We start from the raw sequence: 23105 nt of genomic DNA, 5'->3' as shown, positions 1-23105 counted from the left end.
CCTGGGAGGATCGCGGGGCCTCCTGAGCCGGATTTTCCTGCATTCGTTAAAGATGATGCAGGACCCGCTGAGCGTGCAGTTTTCCATCTGTGTGTCACTTCTTCAAGTTTCTTTTCTTCTACTGACTTTGGGGCAATTTGTTGGTTTGTGGAGATGGTGATTTCAACCCAGCTCTCTATAGAGAGGTTCTTGTGGTTTTACCACCTACGAGCAGTAGCAGGTCCTGATTTTCCTGCCCAGTTGTTTATCTAGAACTAGGAGCTGCAGGTCTCTCACCCACAAAGGGCTAGGCCCTCAGCCAAAGGTGCCCCAACACCCCACACAGCAGGCGAAGTCCTATGAGCTGCTTCCAGAGGATGAAGGCCCTGGGACCTCTGTGACAGAAACATTTACCAGGAGAAGCACCCTTTGGCACCACTGCAATTCCTGAGGTAGAGTCTTTAGGAAAATTAAAAGCAGCTCTCCAGTCACTCTGAAAGCCTCACTGAGAATGCTAATCATTTAACCTGACTGGGGCCCTCACGCGGCTGGCCTCAGAATCCTACTTTTTTATTCCCCTTCATTTCCTAACAGCTTCCAGCCACCCACTTGCTGTTAAAGACATACTCCATGGGCTTTTCTCTTTTTTTCTTGCTCATCTCCTCCAGCTGCTGTAATTTGAGGCTGGAACCATGCACACTGTTCTTTCAAGCAATTCTCTAATGCCTTGCATAACCATCCTTCAGAGATGGAACGAGATAGGAAAACCACGTGGTCTAGGAATGAAGGAAGAATTCGGAGAGGAAAAAAGCTGAAGTGGTCACAGGATTTTATGGATTCACAGAACATCTCCTTCCAGGAAGCCAGCCAAAGAATAACTGTCCTGGGTTGGTATCTACTCTCTTCCCATTAGCTGTAAATGAGATTTTGGTAGAAGATAGTCTTAATTATTCCAAGCAAATAACAACCCTTGAGGGGCTGAATGCCATCACTGAATTCCATTGCTTGGTTTGTGTGCAGTGAGGTAGACTTACTCTGAAGAGCAACTTTGAAACATGAAGAGACATCATTTTTGCACTTCATCATAATCTCAGGATGCCAAGTGTACAGCAGCGATCACCCCACCCCCTCCTCTATGATAAACGAAACTGAGATAAAGGCTGCCAGAGCCAGAACACGTTCACTGCTTCCTGCTGCCTCTTCCGCCCCAGCCACTCTGATCATGACGCGTCACCCAGGCAGACCTCTTTTCATCTCTAGTCTCTCTTTCAGAGTGGAGAAGCATGACACACAGAAGGCTGGGATCAGAATAAAGACCTCAGAGTGCCACAGCATCTACGTAGTCTGTGACTGTTTACAGTGAAAAATATTACATCAACCCCAGAGGCTCCTTATAATTCCCGCAGAAATGATCCCTGGTTGTGGGCAGCAGGGACAGAATACCCAACAAGCAAGGTACACGCGGGGCTTACTTGCGCTTACTCACTCATCTACAGGGCACAATTTCACTTGTTTTTCACCACATCAAAGATGGGGTGAAACTCATGTGAAATGATGCACTACAGATGAGTAAGTAAAGCCAATGCGAACCTTGCTTACTGGTTAATCCGCTCCTGGTGGGGAGAGAACTCTGGAAGGAAACAAAAGTTAATTAACATACTTTCTAAAATGTCAAACCAGTTACGTCTTTCACCTCAGATGAAAAGGTTTGGAGATGACTGACCAGGGAAGGACACGATTTAATTCCAAATTATTCTCCTTTTGGGTGAATCAGAATTCTTTGATTCCGAGCAGTCTTTACGTGGGAAGTAGTGAATCCACGTTAGCAGCAACCACATAATCACAAGAAAGGCAAAGCCAGTGCAGACTGGCAAGATGTTCCTGCCCCCAGAGTCACATATAAGAAGTTAAAAATCTGACAGAACACTGTAATAGAAAATCAGCTTACCTGAACACTAAGAACCTATTTTCTCGGCACCTCAGGGTTTTTTTTTTTTTTTTTGGTTTTCTAAAAATCTATTAACTTTATGGCTCACCTGTGACACAGCTAATACATCTTACAAAAGGCTAGAGCTAGGAAGAACCTTAGAGATAACAAGTTCAAATTATTATTCAGCTGAGAATGACACCTAGAGAGGTTAGGTGACTTACCCAAAGTCACTCAGCTAATGAGTACTGAATATGGCATCTGAATGCAGGTCTCCAGAACCCTCACACAAAGCTATGACCTGTGGGGATGCCATGTAAGGTGTGGACTAGACAGGCATGTTTATGACAGACAGTCCTGGGGGGACAAGTATTTCCAGGGATCCTGTGAGGGGCCAGGGCTACAACACAAATAACTGGGTTTTCCTCAGCCTCACGGGATCCACTTTTTGTGTGATGTCACTTTTCTGGATTCCACTTCTTAGGGACGGATGACTCTCTTCACTTCAAGAGAGGCCTTCTCTAGCCATTTTTACCCCATTTTTATTTCTCTTTATTTTTTAAAGTCACACAGCCATTAAGTCACTTAGTAGGACAGAAACAATGCTGTAAGAATTGGACTGTAGCACCCCTACCCCCGGCCTTTTAATGAGGACAAGCTTATTTCCCCAGTGTCTTAAAAATCTGGGGGGGAGGGGGTCCTGACAGGCCTTGGGGAGCAGACAGGATGCCACACTGTTTCCCTATTGAGATTCTCTAGGTGAACCTTGGGAGGAGCAGAGCTTTAGAAGCATGGAGGAAGGCTTAGAGATGAACTTGCTAAGGACCTCTGTTGTAGAAGGAACTTAATACATCTGTAGTTTATTCCTGTATACAACTGTAGTTCTATCCCTTAAAACTTCTATTTGTGGAAGTGTTCAGAGCAGATGGACAAGATCACTGGGAAGTATTCATTCCTCCCACCCTACCCAATATAAACTTCCACGACTCTAGAGACCACTGGACCTGTACATTTGCACTCAACTGCCTGCATTTCCTTTTAAATTCACACCAGTGAAAGTCTCAACAACGAATTTCCACAAGTTCAGTATCTAATCCCAAAACTCCCAAATGACACGAGTACATATGTTTGAAACTTTAAATCAACTCAAATATTTAGATTTCACTCAGTATTTGTAAGCAGGTATAAAGTTAAAAGGCCAAACAGTTTTCAAGTAAGTGACTTTTATTTCTCTCTGATATTTCACAGTCAACTTCTATAAAACTTCACACTTCTCAAAAGAATTCACATTTGGTAAATAAATTTCTACCCTACACAATCCATGGCTGGAAAAACACTTCAATATATGCACGAGTTACTTTTCTGCTGAAGGAATCACAGTTAAGAAAAATCAGACAATACTATAATCAACAAAAAGCAATGAATGTAATAAATTACAAATGTCATTAAATTTCATTCCCATAACCGATTCAATCAGCAGCTTTTTCTAGATGTATTTCAACACTGCCAACAAAATCTGCCAAAAGTTCTCTTCAGAGTTGGTCTAAGAATGGCTTTTCACTTTCAGGAAATGGTAGCTCTGCCACAGTACTTCATACCAGATTAAATCATGCATTGCCAAGACCATTACTACTTACAGCCTTGTACAACCAATGGAGATCTTTCAACGAGGTTCCTCCATTTGCTGATGCTGGATTCTGGCTTCAATGGATTCCTCCTTCCAAAATCTAGCTTCTCTACTTGGCCTCATCTGCTTACAGCTCCACTAAGAAAAGAACACCCATGCTAACAGCCTAGAAAAGCTTCCAGCACTAGGCTGCAAAATCAGAGAAGAGCAGGGGGTAGTGCTGCTTCTCCCTGCCACTCAGCAGTGAGGATCGATGATGGCTTTCATCTTTCACTATGACAGGAAGGAAAATGCAAACCTTAATCTAGGAAGAAGAGCCCAAGAGACTTACAGCTCCACAGAGGGTTTTGCCAGTGGAATAAATTTGGTTCTCAGCAAGTGTTTTCAGATTTCTGACACTCAGTAAGACTCATGACTGGTGCCCAGGCTGTTCTGAATGCACCTGTCTCTATAGCTTTGCTGCCAAACATACTCTGCCAGAAAGGAAGCTTCCTAGCATGGTGCAGAGTCGGGCTGCTATAGTATCACATAGATTCAGGGGAGGCAAAGGGAATGGGCCAAGAGAAAAATATTAAAAGGAGCCGAGTCTGCTGAAAGACACATTTGCTCTGATTTTTACATTTCTTTCAGAAAGCAAATGGCAGGTAGTATTTCTGCATTGATCAGGGGAGTTTAGAGATTTTACTGAGTTGTTTAATTTCTAAATCAGTCATATGCAAGCCATACATGTTTGAGAACAAAATGTAGGCACTTTGAAACCTTATAATTTTTAAACTGTTAGAGTTATAACTATACCTAGTAAATATGAAAGTTCCTGGGTGGTGTAAATGGTTAATGCACTCAACTGCTAAATGAAAGGCTGGAGGTTTGAGTCCACCCAGAGGCACCTAGGAACAAAGATCTGGCAACGTACTTCCAAAAAATCAGCCACTGAAACCCTTACGGAGCACAGTTCTACTCTAACACACATGGGGTCGCCATGAGTTAGAACTGACTCAATGGCAACTGGTGAGTAATTATGATCATTAATTTCTGGCCTTGATAAAACTTGAAGAACGTTTTCCTTGCAGTAAAGATGAAGCTGGTCACACTGAACTTCTTACTAATTTGTAAAGTATAAAGATTTTGAAGAGGATGCAAATGAAAGGATAAAAACAAAGTTTGAAACTTTACTACTTAGAAATCTCGTTTACCTATACAGTGAAGCTGCAAAGAATGTGTATTTTCATCTTCTCATTTGGAAATTCTCATCACATTTCTAGATGAACTTCAAAGAAACCAACACTACCCCTCTGGCTTTGTTACCAATATCCAAAACAAAAGAAACACAGAAGACTGCCCCACAATTGCTCCATGACACTCTGACATGCGACAAATGAAAACTGTGGATGTGAAAAGAAAATGGATGAGAAGAATGTTTTCCAATTCACTGTGGACTTCTATATCATAATCTCAGGATGATTTTATTGAATTCAAAGGTTAGCAAATGTAACTATCACTTCTTTCCTTTTTTCACAAAAAAACAAAAACAAACTCATTGCCATTGAGTCGATTCTGACTCATAGCGACCCTACAGAACAGAGTAAAACTGCCCCACAGGGTTTCCAAGGAGCACCTGGTGGATTCAAACTGCTGATCTTTTGGTTAGCACCGTAACTCTTAACCACTACGCCACCAAGGTTTCCTTTTTACATAAAGGGGAAGAAAAAAGAGGCGGCAGAGAGTTAACTTATACTACACTCTTAATTAACACTGAAGCTACCGTTGAGGGTTTTAGACAAAAAGAGGCTGCATTGTTTCAAATGAAGAAAAACGCATAAATCACCAGAATCTTTCAGCACCTGACCAAGAGATGCTGGCCATGTCTACTTTCTTCAGATTACAAGTAAAAAAAGCAATCTATCAAATGAAATTCCAGATATTACTGAATCCATTCTTTCCATACCTTAAATATCTGAAGTATTTTGCCTACCAGTTTAAGTGAAGAGAAATCTGGCTTGTGATTAAAGAATATGAGTCAAACGGCACTACTCTTTCCCCTCAACTTTCAAGTTTAAGAAAACAAAGTTGTAAGTGATTAAGCTGCTTGCACCCAAGGCCCAACCTGTGCCGAAAGCATTTTAGGCTTCACCTAACTGGCACGATGCTATGGGGAATGCAAACATACTTCCTCTTATTTTCCTCTGTGATTAAGACACTCAAGGGAAGATCACGAAGGCATCCTATGTCGCCCACACCCTGGCTCCACAGGTGTCCCTCTGTACACCCATCTGTGTCATTTCGCCCTTCATCCAGGTAGTGAGTGGGACAGTGGGAGGTGACAGCTACAGAAGCCCCAGAGAGTCATCTCTCCTGCTTTGCCCCATGATCCACCTCAGTGCCTGCAGGCTACCGAAAAGGGACTCAAAGATACTGTAACTCTGAGGCCCTCAGTGGAGGGGCGACATACGGAATCTGCACATAGACCACAGGTTAAGACAGCAGCCAGGTACTGGCAGGTGGCTTCATATGTGAACCACTAAACAGTTTAAATTTAGAAGGAAAAGCTTACGTAAGCTTTGGGAAACAGGAGTAGATAACAGCAAAAGAATTAAAAGAACCACTCAAGTAACAGGAACATATGCCTCTGTGCTATATGTCTGGGTGATCAGAGAAAGCTTCTAGGTCACTGCCAGTATGACTGGACCCAGATGTTAAAGATGCCTGTAGCTTGGCCCAGGCCTGAGGAGCCCTGCTCTTGGTGGCCTCTATAAACAGCTGGATTTGTTCCTTTAGCTGGTCTAGTTCCACCTGAGTTGCCTGGTTCTGCCGAATCAACTCCTTGGTTTTCAAAGTGATTTCCAGCAAACCGGATTTGTGGAGGACTACCAGGGTATTCTGAAAGCGCCTGTGTTTGCTCTGCCGCTGCTCTGTGAAGAGATCGGGGCTGCGGCAGAGGTGCTCTGCAGCCCACAGAGGGGAGCTATAATTAGCTGACAGTGGGGACAGGGGAGAGCTGCTCTCTAACCCATGCAGAGTACTGTCTGAGGCGCAGACAGGACTGGCGGGGGAAGCAAAGGTCAGGCTGGGAGCTTTAGCCACGTGGCTGCTGGATACTGGCTGAAGAGTCTGTGGACTTCCACCTGCCACCAGGGAGGGCACGCCCTGCAGAGCTGAGTCCTCGGCAAGTTTGGCGCTGGGTGGTGCTGGCGTTGAGGGGCTGGGCAGTACAGCATCAGGCTTGGTAGGCTCGCCGGAAGACACGCTGGGCCCAAGTCTCTCAGTACAGATTTTCTTCTGCATCCCACTTTCCCCTCTTTCTTCTGGGCTGAGTGAAAGGCCCCTTTTGCCCGGGTGTGGGGCTATTTTGGTGTAAGAATTTAGAATGGGCAGGTAGTTCCTGGAGTCCGACTTTTTCTCACCAGTGTGACATGGGCTGATGGGAGAGGGTACAGGTGGATGAAGGAACAGGAGCTGAGGCTGTGCTGAGATGACTTCAAAGGAGGGCTGGACAGTCCAGGACTGGAGCTGGGATGAGCTGCTGCCCTGAAAACAGAGGGAGACAGCAGCACACTACTTATGACCTGCTGAAAGGACAGATGATGGAAGCTTCCACTGAAGGGGCAAAGCAGACCCTCAGGCATTAATAACAATTTCAAGTACAGAGTTTCCTTCACATACAGGGTAGCCCTTGTCAAGAACAGGGTTGGAGAAGAAATGGCTTGAAAATCTATTCATGTTTGGTAGCACAAACTTTTTTTTTTTTAAACGTTTCTTATGGGAAAAACTGCTATTACTCAGGAAAAAAAACTGTAGATAGCTGAAATGACATACTTAAGGTCATGAGAAGGCAGTAAAAATAAGGGCAGTACAATTTCCTGGCATAAATTAAACCATGATAATCTCAAGACTATAAATATGACTTTACACCAAAGCTTATCTGCATTTAGTTACATCTGGAACCTTTTACCTGAAATTTTTCTGATTATAAAGTTACACATTGGCAGGAATTTATGGGTCTGTTTTTAAGGCAGTGACACCCAACAATCATAAAATCATTCAAAATAATAATCACTGCCATTTGTTGGGTGTGTATTATAGGCTAGCACTGTGTGTGATGTTCTGCACGGGTTACTGCATTTACTCCTTATGACAACCTCATGCGGAGTTATCATTTCCCTTCATAAACAGGAAACCGAGGCTAGAAAGCTGAAATAAGTAACTCACTTTAAGTCACTGAGCTACTAAGTGATGAAGCTAGGATTCCATACTCTGTCTAAAACCCATCCTAACCATTCTGCTATACTGCCTTTGTTATATTACTCTTCGACTATACATTTTTATTTTTAAAGTACTGATTCAGATGGAAGTCTACTAAAGAAGATCCTGGATACTTGTCTCCAATATTTAAAAGCCAGTCCAGTTCCAACGTGGGCCCAAAGACATGAGTGCAGATGAGGTCAGGCAGAAAGAGAGCCTGACAGAGGTCCCTGTTCTTGGTAGGGTCATGGACTCGTTTGATTTACCTGTAGAAAGCTACGGACACATGCACAGGCACACTATTTCAGCTTCTTGGGTGCGAGGCTAGGAACTTCAGGCCAACTACAATCCATCTCCCATGCAAAGACTAGGATGGTCTAGAGAGTCTGCTCTGGAGCCCTCTTGGTGTCCAAATATACCCTGGGATGCACACAGGCAAGCAGTGCCAGGACCAGAAACCACATCTCCCTGTTAAAGGAAATCCAAAACTCCAGGGGTGTTTCAAAGCAGAGTTCAACCTAATTCAGCTCAGTCAGAAGCAGAACTTCAGGCTGCCCCCAAATCAGACTCAGGCCCTAAGGGTGACCTACAACGTAAACGGATCAAAAAATTACCCAGTCCATTACTTTTCCAAGATGATTTTACTGGACTGTTCTTCAAGTGCTGTTGTTATACCCACTGTCCTGTACATACTTAGCTCATCTGTTCTAATTATTAAGATTTTACAAACTGCATTATTCGTGCTGAAATCATCTGAGGGAACTTGGAATAGAGTTTTAGACTTGGATGGGATGTTAGAATCATTTCGCATAAAGCCTTCATGTTAAAGATGAAGAAACTGAGGTCCATGGTGGCTAAGTAATTGTGTGCAAGATCAAACAGTCTAGGGGCAGAACTGGAATCAGACCTTCAAATAAAAATACCTAAAACCAAGCAGCGGTAAGCAAGATATTACATAATAGGCAGAGATTTAAGAGGTATATTATTATTTTAATTTCAGAATGTGTTGAACTCTATCATGTTCAAACAAAACAAACCCTGGACTATTCCATCAGGTCAGCCAGTCCCCTAGTTTCCTGATGGAGCCCAGCAGCCTTCCTGGCTGGTCTTTTGTCAGGAAGAATGTTGCTTTGCTGGAAAAGCCTACTTACTCCTTAACTGTGGGCTGTTCTCAGCCTTCTGGAGCTGCCAGTCTAGCTTACAACAAAGAAGGGATATAAACACAGACGCACATAAAGAGTGGCAAGGGAGTGGAGACAAAGGCAGGGAGAAAAAGAGCCAGGAGAAAGGAAGCCCAGGAGAAGCCGCCACTCCCACAGCACTGGGGGACCCAGAACAATCTCATTTGGGCTCCATTTCCTGTCTTTATTCTCTCCTTTCATTCCAATAAGAGGAGCTGTGCTTCCAGCTGAGACGTGATGTACCAAGCAAAAATCTTCAAATACTTTTTCCTAACTCACCAGGTTACCTTGTTTCTACAGTTTCCCATCAGTTTGTGTTCCTCAGAAATAACTAGGCAATAGTTAAGACTTTAATTAGTTTCTTGTAGGACTACAGCCATGTTCTTCCAACCTTTTTATGGAAGGTCAACTACAGAAAGTCAGCTTTCAACTTTTACTATCTTCAAGCAGCCTCCTCAATGGACCCACGTGAGAAGTGTGATGTATTTTCAGAGTAAAACAGAGGAAGGTTAAATGTTCTTTGGTTTAAGTCCGTCTTTTCTATTCTTCAGACTTCTTTATTCTAATTTCACCAAGTTCATATGATTGAGTTCTCAGTTTCAAATACCAGAGCTTAACTTAGCTTTTCATCTAAATCTCTCTTTTCTTTCATATCTAGACAATAATTGCATAACATGCATAGTTATGTAATAAAGCCTGAAACAGGATATTTTTCAACTCTGCAACAATGCCATGTGGAAGGTGCTGGTATAGTCAGACCTAAACCAAACAGCTTCTTTGTCGCTCATGACATAGCTTTGGCTGAAAACTAAGAAAATGCTCAGAATGTGACATAAGAACATGCAAACTGCCTCTACCTCTGAAACAAATAAATGCATGCTACATTTCTAATTTCCTAAGGCGATTCAAATTAAAAGGAGACTCTGTGCTTCTGCCATATGTTAGAATGTACTACTAAGTGACATTTCTGCTTGGTCCCTTTACAAATGACTAAAGCATTTTAGAGTCCCTTTGGACAAACAATGGATACAGAAATAAAGTAGTCTTCTTGTCTCGAAAATGAGAATACATGTCACGATTCTGGTATTCATTTTTAAGGCAGTGACAGTAGCTGAAGGTAACGTCCTTCTCCCAGGACAGAAAGGATTCATCAGTGCGCCTCTAGCAGTCTGTTTTTAACACCTGTCGTTGGCAGAGATGGCAAGGCTTTTAACAAGGAAAGCTCAGAAACTTTACTCTGCAAAGACTTTAGGAGACGTTGGTCCTCCTCACCTGTTTGACCAACACATTCTTCATGACGACCATGGGGGACAGGGTTGGGAAGGCATTGTTTGCAGTCCTGGAGCTCTGCCTCGGCCTGTCTTCTCGGCTCCAGCCTAAGGCGCTCAGCGTGTCCTCGGACTCCATCTGCTCTGCGGAGCTCAGACATTCCGAGCTCCCATCTGGTGGGCAGAAGAATGGTCAGTTCATTCACGCTCTAGGCTAGGGGCTCCTAACCTGGCTTCCAGGGAGCCATGAACCCCTTGAAATTGAATGTAACGTTTATGAGATGTGTTTTTATACATTTTTCTGAGGACAGGGTCTGTATCTTTCACCAGATTCTCAACAGGATCCATAACTCTCCCCTGACCCCAAAATATTAAGAATCACTGCCCTAGGACAGCCTGACTTCCTTTCTAATGCTCTTGCAGAGAAAAGCCAGTGTCAGTTAGGGTTCATGCGAAGTGGTCATCACCAAAGTCTACCAGAGAAACAAGCTGAAGGCTTCAAGTTAGTTCATTCCTTCCTAGAATCTGTTGTTGACAGGGGAGGGAAATGTGTGACCCAGGGCAGGATTGAGACCTTCAGAGGCACTGGGCACAAGATGTAATTGTAATAATAAAAACAGAACCAGTCTGTAAGCCTCAAATTTTATATCCATGCTGAAATTAAAATTACTTCTTTACTAAATTTTCTAATTGTAAAATTCTGGATAAGTTCATCAAAACTGAAGTTTAAAATTTGTCTTTGTTGTTCTCCTTCCACCCCATCCCTGTAAATAATCCTTTGTTGGTGTCCTAAATGCATGCTGAGCATGCCTATTGGGAATCCTACACAATGGGTAAGAGCAAGATTCTCTCCAGGAACTCTGAGGTGAAAAAATAACCGTGTGTGTGTATAGAGAGAAAGAAAGCAAACATGGCAAAATGAGAAAACCAGTGGATCTGAACGATACCTGGGGTATTCATTCAATTTTCTATAGGTTTGAAATTTTTCAAAATAAAAAGTTGATATAATTAAAGTGGAGGGGAAAAAAAAACTAACTTGGTTTTGCAAATTTCATCACACTCCAAGTTAATGGAATAATCACTTAGGCAGCAATGAAATCACTGGCACCTGGCCCAGGAGTGGCTGGAGGCATTCATGGGGGCCACTTTCTGGGACATAATGATTTCTGATTATTTTTTATACCTCCTTATATCTGAAGAGTGCAATATTTTTTAAAGCACCTCTACACAGAGGATGAGAAAACTATGTGAAATATCCCAACTGTATGATATTCTACAGTGTCTCCAAATTGCTACAAGGAGAAGTAGCATAATGTCAACAGTATTGGGAATAATCGCTGATAGGATTAAGGGTAATTTTTATGTTTTTCTTTGTACTTTTTTTTAATTTGCAAGTTTATATAATGAGCATGTATTGCCTCCATAATACGAAAAAATGACAAAAACTTGATATTAAAAGAAAAAACAAAAAAATCAAAAAAACACTAGACCTGCAATGTTTCCCAAACCTACCTAATTATACGAATCACCCAAGACACTTGTAACCAACTCAGACTCCAGGTCCCCCTTCAGACGTTCTAAATCAGCACCTCCAGGAGAGGGAGCCTGGTGGTCAGAATTTGTAACAAATGCCTCGAATGCACTTACGAGGAGGTAAGTTTGGGAAGCCACGCTAAGAGATAGAAAGGGAAAACCCAAGGGCTACAGGCTGGCCTGCCCTCCCCAGGCCTGTCCTGACAATGGGCAGGGCAACTCATGCCTCTTATTCTAATCCCTTGGTCAGTGCTTTGTTCCTCTCTGAGCAACTATTTATAATTAGGCCTCTCATGCGGTATGCCTACAGGGAGAAAACGCACCAATCTAACAATGAGAGAGTTCTAGTTTTCCTGACAGCTGCATTTCTCACTATAAATTAATAAATCAACAAGACTGATTGATTAGTCCTGTGAGCTTGGATAATATAAATTTTCCCCTAGGAGAGGGCTCAACTCTCAGGAAGCTGACCCAGCCAGAATTCCCTGGCATCACCCCTCTGCATTCCCAGTGCCAAAACTGTTGACACTAGAACCATACTGAAACCACTATCCTGAGACCTGGAAATAAAAAAGAGACTCAGCACAAAATTAAAAGGTTTACTGGGTATGCATCTAGCTCTGTCAGAAAAGGTTTATGACAAAGAAGTAAGGAAAATTATTCTACTCCCTTGTCACAGATACTCAAGTTTGGAACTGGGCCAAGTGGCTCACAGTTCAAACACAAAATCCACGGATACTGGGGGAATGGAGTGTGAGGGAATGTGTGTTTAAACCAGGGCTTCAAACTGGTTCGAACTCGCTAATAATGTACCTTTCCACTCCAGATATACTGACTGGGAATCTACATTGTAACAAGATCCTAGGTGATTCTTATGTATAATAAATTCTGAGTGGTTCTCAGAATTGGTCCCTAACCAGCAGCATTAGCATCACCTGGGAACTTAACAGAAATGCAAATTCTCAGCAATAGTTCGAACGTAACAAACCAGTTCAGTTGGAAGCCTGAGTTAAACTCAGCAAAATTACTTTCTAAGTAAAAAAGTTTTCTTAACAAATTATATACTGCTTTTGTTTAACTGGGAGCCCTGGCAGCGCAGTGGTTAAGAGCTATGGCAGCTAACCGAAAGGTTGGCAGTAAGATTTGAAGTTGAGGATCTGAGTTGAGAAAAGATGTCAAGTCATTCTTTCAGAACTAGCCCCATGGTTACTTTGACTGGTACCTGCCACATGGCATCACAATTACCATTGTGTAAATCAGACAGACCATTATTCATCCTGTGTGGGAAAGCATCCCATCCTTACCACACAAATGGTTTTGGGGAGGAAATTTTTCTGGTAAATCATTCATTACAATGTAGCCAGGAAAAGGTATTTGTAACCTGAAAATCCTGAGTCCTTATCCGACTCAGCAGCCGCCATGCCGAGTTGACGAGCCACCTTCTTCATCTCTGTCCCTTTGCCTAGTTTGGCCGAGAGTCTTCTGGGGCTCTCCCTGGTTGGGTTTTTCCTCTCCATGTTTTACTGGGCTGGAAGCAGATTCACCAATGCTCTCTTCATCTGATTGCCCTGCAAAAACAACAATTACACCAGACGTCATGGCCTGGAGAGCTGAAACAGGCGATCCAAATGCTGAGGAGCACAGGAAGAGCAAAGGAGGCTGGCCTCGCCCACTTCGGCTATATTCTCTCAGACATCTCAATTGACAAAGGCTTCAAGTTTACTACACAGTAGAATGGTTTCAATCCAAAAGCAGATTCACAGTTCTCTCACAGCCCCCTAATTCCATTAGAAATTCAAGGCACACGAACCACAGTTCAGTAGAAGCTTTGTAAGCTGTGAACAAAGGCACAGTTTTATTAGGCTTTTTGGAATGGGTAACCTTGATGCTGACAGACAAGGCTTGCTTTCCCGGTATACATTTGCAGGCTCATGACCTACTGCAACCTCCCATGGTGTAGAGTTTCTCAACTAACCTCTCACTTCTTTGGATGAGGTAATGAACGAGTAAAAACAACTCCTAATACAGGTATGCTACTTTTTTGGCTTAAAAAACTGTTATGCACAAATAAAATCATACATAATAAAGTGCTTTGATTACATAAAAAGTGAGTTCATAACGTTGTTAACGTTACCTTACAAAGACCTCATAATGGCCTCCTCAGTTGCTATCCCATTTTACAGACGAGGAAGTTGAGGCTGAGATAAGTAGTCAGTCATTTATTTATCAAGTGCCCACTATGAACCAGGTATTCTGCTAGGCCTGGGGATATACAGTGAATAGGACAGGCGTGGTCCCTATCTTCCTGGAACTTATAGTCTACGGAGAGAAACAAACATTAAGCAAGTAATCACAAACCTAATTAATTACAATTTTGATAAGAGTTATGAAGAAAAAACCAAACCCAAACCCACTACCGAGTCAAGTAACCCTATAGGACAGAGTAGAACTGCCCCCGCGCCCCCACCCCGGGTCTCCAAGGAGTGGCTGGTGGATTCGAATTGCCAGCTTTTTGGTTAGCAGCCGTAGCTCTTAACCACTGCGAAGAGCTATGAAGGAGAGTGGATATTAGTCTGGGGGATCTGGAAAGGGAAGGCTTTCCCGAGGAAAGGACAGGTAGCTAGACTCTGCCTGATAAGGTCATAGGAATCAGGCAGGTAAAGGGGGATGGGTGAGACGTGGTATACTCCAGACAGTGTGAAGGCCCTAAAGGAGCAAGGAGCTTGGTACATTCAGAGCTGAAAGACCAGGGAGACTGAGGTACAGTGCAGAGGAGGTCGAATGCTGTGCACTGGCACTAGGGAGGTAGGTGGGGAACAGACAAGCAGTGCCTTGTAGCCCACATTAAAGACTTTAGACATTTACTTAAGAGCAATGAAAAACCACAGAAGGATTTTAATCAGAGAAGTGACATGACCAAATCTGCTTTTTAAAAGCATTTTGGATGCTGGGTAGAGACTGAATTGGAGAGAGGCAAGAATGACACTGGGATCATTTGGATGCTACCACAGTAGTTTAGGTTGTGGCAGCAGAGATGGAGAGAAATGAAGAGATTGGAGATATATTTAGGTGGCTGACTTGATGGGATTTGGTTATTTTATGTAGGGGGTCATTTTCTAAGCTAGGGAGTTAAGGAGAGCACAGAAGGGAGGTAGGTGAGGTGGGCCAGGGTGAGGTGGTTAGAGTTTAGTTTTGGCCACATAGAGTCCGAAGTGACTGTGGATCATCTAAGTGGAGATGCTGGTAGGCAGACAGATAAACAAGCCTGGAGCCCAGGAGAAAAGCCTAAGTTTGCCCCAGTGGCACACAAGTAGTCCATAGCAGGTCCACAATTAGGCTAACAATACAAAGATAGACCAGTTGAAGGGCTGACAGAGGCTGAGAATGTTCCAGATACTTTATCTCAAGGCAGAAAGAGCCCTGGTGGCACAGTGGTTAAAGTGCTCAACTGCTAACTGAAAGGTCAGCGGTTCAAACCTACCAGCCACTCTGTGGGAAAAAGATGCGGCAGTCAGCTTCTGTAAAGATTTACAGCCTTGGAAACCCTATGGGGCAGTTCTACTCTGTCCTATAGGGTTGCTATGAGTCAGAATCGACTCTACAGCAGTGGGTTTGGGTTTTTTGGTTTTTATCTCAAGGCCACTTGAGTTACCAAGGAATAGCTGCTGTCAGGTTGGCATAATAAGAACACATCGATACTGCTAAGATAAAGAGAATAAGGAGCTGTGATGGAGTGAATTGTGTCCCCCAAAAATGTGTATATCTATTTGGCTAGGCCCTGATTCCCAGCATTATGTGACTGTCCACCATTTTGTCATCTGATGTGATTTTCCTATGTGTTGTAAATCCTATCTCTATGGTGTTGATGACATGGGATTAGCGATAGTTGTGTTAACGAGGCAGGACTCAATCTACAAGATTAGATTGTGTTTTTAAGCCAATCTCTGTTGAGATATAAAAAAGAGAAGTGAGCAGAGAGATATGGGGACCTCACAGCACCCAGAAGGCAGTGCCAAGAGTACAGCATGTCCTTTGAACCTAGGGTTCCTGCACGGAGAGGCTCCTAGAGCAGGGGAAGGTTAATAACAAGGACCTTCCTCCAGAGTCGACAGAGAGAGAAAGCCTTGCCCTGGAGCTGGCGCCCTGAATTTGGACTTCTAGCCTACTAGACTGTGAGAGAATAAACTTCTGTTTACTGAAGCCATCTGCTTGTGGTATTTCTGTTATAGTAGCACTACATAACTAAGACAGGAGCCAACAGTGAAAATGACAATAATGAAATTGGGTAGGTGTAAGCAAAGCCTGGTGATGTTTTAATTCAGAATCCACTTGTGACTCCATTCTTTTGTCCTTCTGAGTGGGTAGAAACACAAGTCCCCTGCCAGACTGCACTTTATCTGGGATGCCTGAAATACCAAGCTTGAACATTTCTGCTAATACAGGGCCTAATGCAGGACATTAACTACTCGAGAAACAGAGGAAGAATTCAAATTAAATTAAACAGCTCAAGGATGATTAGGAGCATCCTTGCTCAAATTTTTGTATACCGCAGGAGTGGACTTTAGGGAATACCACCTGGTCTGAATGAGACTGAATTTTAAACACAATTTCAAGTAAAAATTCTTTTGCACCATATCTAACTCATTGAAGGGGACTGGCTTCCTCATTGAATTCACGTCAAAACATCAAAGAATTCAGAGGTCACATGTTTAACCCCACAGGCATAAAAGACCGACAACAGGACTGTCACATCTTGCATAGCACTGCGCAAAAGCCATGTCTCTCTATCTGACAGCTATGAAGTCGCAGATCCAGTTAAAAAAAAGGAGACTAAGATGTAAAATTGTATCTTTAATTAAATCAGGATCCTTTTGTGTGAAATGTAAAAACTGCACATAGCTTAATTTTCTTGCAAATAATACTGTCCAAGTGAAATGAAGGCATGTTCAAAATGGAAGTAGACGTGGCTTGTGAATGGCATTCAGATTAATTCAAGCCTGATCATGCTGCTGAATTAGATCAGGAAGGTAGCTCATGTTAGTTGCAACTAATTAAGACCGCAACCAAGTTTTACAAGATCTTACACTAAACACAATTATTTCACAGGAATTTAGGTGAAGCATCCCAATTGAGTCTTCTACATTCCTTGTGACACGGCAAGAAAAAAAGGTCTTATTATTATTAAAGGGGGTCCCTGCAGGGTGCAAAAGGAGCACTCGTGGCACACTGGTTAAGCGCTCAGCTGCTAACCGAAAGGTCGGCGGTTCCACCCCATCAGCAACCCATCAGCCCTCTGCGGGATAAAGATATGGCATCTACTTCCATAAAGATTACAGCCTTGGCAACCCTACAAGGCAGTTCTACTCTATTCTACAGGGTAGCTGAGTCAGAAATGACTCAACAGCAACGGGTTTTGGTTTGGGGTAGCGCAAATGGTTAATATGCTCAGCTGCTAAACAAATGGTTGGAAGTTCGAGTTCACTCAGAGGCTCCTGGGAGGAAAGGCCTAATGACTGGCTTCTGAAAACTCAGCCACTGAAAACCCTACAGAGCACAGTTCTACTCTGACACATAAGGGGTTGCCATGAGTTGGAGCCGACTCAACAGGAACTGGTTTTTGCTATTTTTACAGTGTAGCGAACAGGGCTACAGAAAACACTTGGGAATTTATTCTGGCTCATGGAGAATTTGCAAGACAATATTGATTGTGGAATCAAAATACTGAAATGTTGGCAAAGAAGTTAAAAGGAGGAAGAATGCTAAAATTTTAAATCCTGGGGAAATGGTGGAAATTGAAAATAAAGAACACATGACCTACTTTAAAAGGGTAAACTGGCTATTTTGGATGTGAAAGTGATTAAAAATATGAAAGGCTGTGTTCTATGTAAAGTTCTCTTTAAGCAGGAGAAATCCTGAATGTTCTAGAGAGGTTCAAGTGGGGTGGGAATGAAGGGCTACATCCCACATTGACCTTTCTTCTGAGAGGAAGGCACTTCCTGCCTGTGGAGTGGCTCTGAAGTGGTCAATTACCAGTGAACAACAGACCCACTTAGCCAAAGCACCAAATGAAATCCTGGACAGGAGAGAAGCAGATGGTGATGGTGTTCACTATTAGTGCTCTCAAACCCAGAGCCACGCAAATAGCAAAGTCTGAAAACCTCAAGAAGTTGCTTGACTTTTTTCCTCTTCAGTATTATTTACAAGTTAGATCTTTGTAAGCCGACTAGGAGTTAAAAACGGGTTACTGAGCTCAGACCCTCTGTCATCTCTGCATTTCTGACATAGACTGGAAGCCACTAACACTGTTTTACAAACATCTTAGCTCCTCTGTGTTTAACTCTGCATTAGGACTCCAATTTAAACTCCAAAAACTGTCAAAATGACCCAGCTGGGCCTCTTACGAGTGTACATGTGACACACTGTCCAAAAGGCTCGCAGAGAGCATAGAACACAATAAAACTCATAATTTAATAAATTCAATAAGTAAATATATAGGTTTGTTTAAATAAATATCAGATAAAATTCTAACCAAAGTTCTACAATTAATAATTTTAAGTGCTTCATAGCACTTGGCTCTTCTTTTTGAACTTTTTGTATCAGTCTAATTGTTTGTCTCAACCTCAAAGGTTGTTTTTTCATCTTTGCAACCTCAGCCCTCAGCAATTAATATGCCTGCAAAACATGTGAGGTACTCAACAGAATAATAAATTCCAACAAATCTTCTGTCCTGCTGGGTCTCTCTGACAACCCTGGCAGCTTAGCGGTCACCAAAATACCCCAACAGCCAGAAGGTGAAGATTCTGCATTTCCAAACACCATGGTCATCTCTAAATCTACAAATATCTCATCTACCCCTTATTTTTAAAATGAAACCTCTCCTACAACTGCTCCAAATTAAAGGGAGCTACATCTCTAATCCACAATCTCTTTGGAGATTTGGGTTTATGATAAAAAGGAGACCCAAGGGTTACAAGGAAAGGATGTGAAATGCTGTTTTCAGATCCTTTCCTTTTATAGATAGCTGGCAACCTTTCCAAGAGCTCGAGTTCCCTTTAAAATGTGTCACGTGTATATCATGTGTGCATGGACAGAGATGTGAGGTTAAAGCCCAAGCAGAGGCTTACATGCAATAAAACGACAAGGCCACGGGGAGAAAAAATACCTTACCATCCAGAAAACCATGAGTAATCCCAGTTAGAATTATAAACATATTATTAGGTTTCCTCTGAAGTCATCTTCTTTTGGTCTGCATATTCAGAGATACCATTCTGGGGGGAAAAAACCATCTACCTAAATCTCTAAATTTCATCTTCCCCTTCACATCCATTTTCATTCTCCAACTTGTCTGCTAATTCATGTCAAAGATCCTGAATCCAATTTCCTATGTATGGAACAGGCCTGGGTCTCTCCATTCTCCCTTTAAAGAGGACGTCAGATTAGAGAACTTCCTCACATCTCCTGCTTCAAGAAGGGTTCACAGTAACAGGGCCCACCTACCCATTCACACCAGCCCACGCTGCATCTGTGCCAGGCAGCATGAGCACCGTCCAGGCACCCACCAGCCTGCCAGCTCAGTGGGGCAGAATTGGGCAAACCCTAGTACTGTGATGTGACTGGCATGCCACCAGCCTCCCAGGGCAAACGCCCAAGCAATGAGTATTGCCAGGACTTGGGTAGTAACACGGATCCTAGCTCCAGCCTGTGCCCTGGGCTGGGCTCAGAGCTCTCCTCAACCCGCCCACTAACCACTAACTCCTTACTTGGCACTACCTATCCTTCTCCCCCACACCTCCACCCCCTGGCACCATGCCTGGCATGCTGGCCACCCAGGAGAAATACTAGGCAAAGAGGGTGACAGCAGGTCTCTATAAACGCAGCACACCTGTGCCCTAGACCCAGAACGGCGCACTGCCTGCATCCCCAAACTGGAGGTCCAGGTCCCTCACCCTGATACCAGGCCCCGTGCCCACTCATTTACTCATTCCCTGCCCCTCTACTCGGAGCCCTGCAGGCCTCTGGACTCTCTCCCCGCCCGGCTGGTGCCCCTGGGGCTAGACCAGGGCCCACCAGCCATAACTGTCCTACCCGCACTTCACACAAGTCCCCTCACCACACACAGCCCCCTCGTTACTCTAGACTCCCTCTCGCACGCAGTCCCCGCCCCTCACCGCAAAACCAACTAAATTGGGGGAGGGACACACAACCCCTTCCTCCCCCCATTTGGCCGCTGAGCCCCGAAAGCCCCAGTTCTCCCTCTCACTTACCTCACTCCCCTTCTTCTCCGCTCCCACCCTTTTTTCCGACGCTCCTCCCACAAACCCTCCAAGGTCGGGCCATCCCTGCTCCCCTCCCCCGCGCCCAGCCCTCCCTTCCTCACCTAGGGCCGGGGTCGCGACTCCAAGACCGAACCCGTTCGTCAGGTGGCGCATGCGCGAGCCCGGCCCGGCGGCTCCATAACAACCCCGTCGTCGCCCGCTCTGGAGCTATCCCCCAAGCCTCCCGCCTATTTCTCCTCCCCCCGCCTCCGCGGCCGCTCTGCCAGCCACGTGACGTGCCTCGGCGTCCCGACACCATAGAGACTGCCCGCTGCTCTCCTAGAAGGGCACTTCGAGAGGTATCTTTCCCCTCCGCCAGCCAGCGAGGCCGGCCCGGGGGCGGAGACGTTCTTAAGAGGCCGGCGCTCTCTCCGCGGAAGGCGGACATCTCTGTGGTTGGCCTAGGAGGTGTTCGCTGCCATTTTGGCTGGGGGCCTTGAGCAACGAGCAACGAGGGCACGGTTTCGAGGCGGGGTTTTGAGAAACCGGGGGCCGGCCGGGTTATAGCCGATTTGGGAGGAGGCATGACTCTCTTGAGGGAGCGGGTGGAGGCTGGGCAGGGGGAAACTGCTCTCTTGGTTTGTACCGCTGGGCACCCGTTCGGGACCGGGCCTAGCCGTGCCGTATTTGCATAAGGAGCCCCTGGCGACCGTTCCCGGCGTGGGCAGGAGGGCGGGGCAGCCTCGTGACTGACGGAGGCGTTCCCCGACCTTTTCGTTCGCTGCTCACGTTTTTTCCGCGCTAGTCGCACTGGTTGGTTTGCGTTCCTGTCTAACCCGAGCAGAGGGTGCTGGAACAGGCAGGGGCGCAATGAATATTTTTGTTGAATGATTTCATACCATTTGATGTTTGAATCCCTTTGTCCAATGCGACCGTCGAAGCTGTTGGGTTTTTCTTTTTGCTTCATTATTATTTTTTATTGTTGAAAACACAGCAGAACATAAACTAATTCACCAGCTGATTACATTCTTCAAGTTGTGCAACCATTCTCAACCTCCTTTTTTTATTATTATTTTTAAAATTGTGCTTCAGGTGAAAGTTTACAGCTCAAGTTCATTCCTCATTCAAAACTTTATACATATTTTATGATATTGGTTGCAATTTCCATACTGTGAAGCACCTTCCCCCTTTCCACCCCAGGTTCCCTGTGTCTGTTCATCCCATTGCTGTACATTCCTGCCTTCTGCTTTTGGACCGGAGCTGCCCATTTGGTCTCCTGTATCTGATTGAACTAAGAAGCACGTTCCTTACGTGTATTATTTTTTGTTTTATACTCCTGTTTAATCTTTGAAGAGTGGACTTTGGGAATGGTTTCAGTTCTGGGTTAACAGAGTATGGTGGGGGGCATAGTTTCGGGGGTTCCTCCAGTCTCTGTCAGACCATTAAGTCTCGTCTTTTTATGTGAATTTGAATTCTGTTCTACGATTTTCTCCTGCTCTGTCTGGGACTCTGTTGTGTTTCCTGTCTCTCCCCCTCCTTTTCTGAATTGTTCGTCCCCTATTAAACTCACTGCCCCATGAGTTTCCTATGTAAACATTGGGGTTGCTCTTGCCAATTTTATCCCATATAGATAGTTCTTTAAAGAGCCCTATACTCAAGGCAGACATTCTTACTAATTCAGCTGTTGTTAGGTGCCATCATGTCAGTTCTGACTCATAGCAGCCCTATGTACAATAGAACGAAACACTGCCTAGTCCTGCACCATCCTCACAATCATTCCTATGTTTGAGCCCATTGTTGCAGCTATTGTGTCAGTCCATCTTGTTGAGGGCCCTCCTCTTATTCACTGACCCTCTACCAAGCATGATGTCCTTCTCCAGGGACTGGTCCCTCCGGATAACATGTCCAAAGTACATGAAACGAAGCCTCACTTCTAAGGAGCATTCTGGCTGTATTTCTTCCAAAACAAGACATGTTCATTCTTGTGGCAGTCCATGGTATATTCAGTATTCGTTACTAACGTCATAATTCAAAAGCATCAATTCTTCTTCAGTCTTCCTTAGTCGTTGTGCAGCTTTTGCATGCATATGAGGCGATTGAAAATACCATTGCTTGGGTCAGGTACACCTTAGTCCTCAAAATGACCCTTTGCTTTTTAACACTTGGAAGAGGTCTTTTGTGGCACATTTGCGCAGTGCAATACATCGTTTGATTTCTTGACTGCTCCTTCCATGGGCGTTGATTGTGGATCCAAATAAAATGAAATCCTTGACAACTTCAATATTTTCTCCGTTTATCATGTTACTGCTTATTGGTCCAATTGTGAGGATTTTTGTTTTATGTTGAGGTGTAATCCATACTGAAGGCTGTAGTCTTTGATCTTCATCAATAGGTGCTTCAAATCATCTTCACTTTAAACAAGCATGGTTGTCTCATCTGCATATTGCAGGTTGTTAATAAATCTTCCTTCAATCCTGATGCTGCATTCTTCTTCATATAGTCCAGTTTCATGGATTATTTGCTCAGTGTACAGATTGAGTAAGTATGGTGAAAGGATACAATCCTGACGCACACCTTTTCTTATTTTAAACTATACAGTATCACCTTGTTCTGTTCGAACGACTGTCTCTTGGTCTATGCACAGGTTCCACATGAATACAATTAAGGGTTCTGGAACTCCCATTCTTTGCAATGTTATCCATAATTTGTTATGGTCCACACAGTCTAATGCCTTTGCATAGTCAATAAAACACAGGTAAACATCTTTCTGGTATTCTCTGCTTTCAGCCAAGATCCATCTAACATCAGCAGTGATATCCCTGGTTCCACGTCCTCTTCTGAATCTGGTTTGAATTTCTGGCAGTTCCCTGTTGATGTGCTGCTGAAACCCGTTTTTAATTGTTTTCAGCAAAATTTTACTTGCCTGTGATATAAATGATATTTTCAATAACTTCCGCATTCTGTTGGATCACCCTTCTTTGGAGTGGGCACAAATATGAATGTCTTCAGTCGGTTGGCCAGGTAGATGACTTCCAAATTTCTTAGTGTAGATGAGCGAGCACCTCCAGCAGTGCATCCATCCAGTTGTTGAAATAT

The 23105-nt window shown here is 43.9% G+C and overlaps 1 protein-coding gene across 1 annotated transcript; it reads right to left on the bottom strand.

Moving 5' to 3' along the window:
* Nucleotides 1-2023: 2023 nt before the first annotated feature.
* CIPC (CLOCK interacting pacemaker) lies at nt 2024-20250 on the bottom strand. The gene is made up of 4 exons (XM_004371068.2): nt 20132-20250; nt 13136-13322; nt 10226-10395; nt 2024-7058 (listed from the first exon to the last, which is right to left on the bottom strand). The coding sequence occupies exons 2-4, from the start codon at nt 13269-13271 to the stop codon at nt 6165-6167; spliced, it is 1200 nt and encodes a 399-aa protein (XP_004371125.1). The 5' UTR covers nt 13272-13322; nt 20132-20250; the 3' UTR covers nt 2024-6164.
* Nucleotides 20251-23105: the final 2855 nt, after the last annotated feature.

Source organism: Trichechus manatus, unplaced genomic scaffold, assembly GCF_000243295.1.
Source record: "Trichechus manatus latirostris isolate Lorelei unplaced genomic scaffold, TriManLat1.0 scaffold00010, whole genome shotgun sequence".
In the NCBI taxonomy this organism is placed as follows: Eukaryota; Metazoa; Chordata; class Mammalia; order Sirenia; family Trichechidae; genus Trichechus; species Trichechus manatus.
Note: the sequence above shows the minus strand (reverse complement) of the source record. Positions and strands in the feature narration are given on the sequence as shown.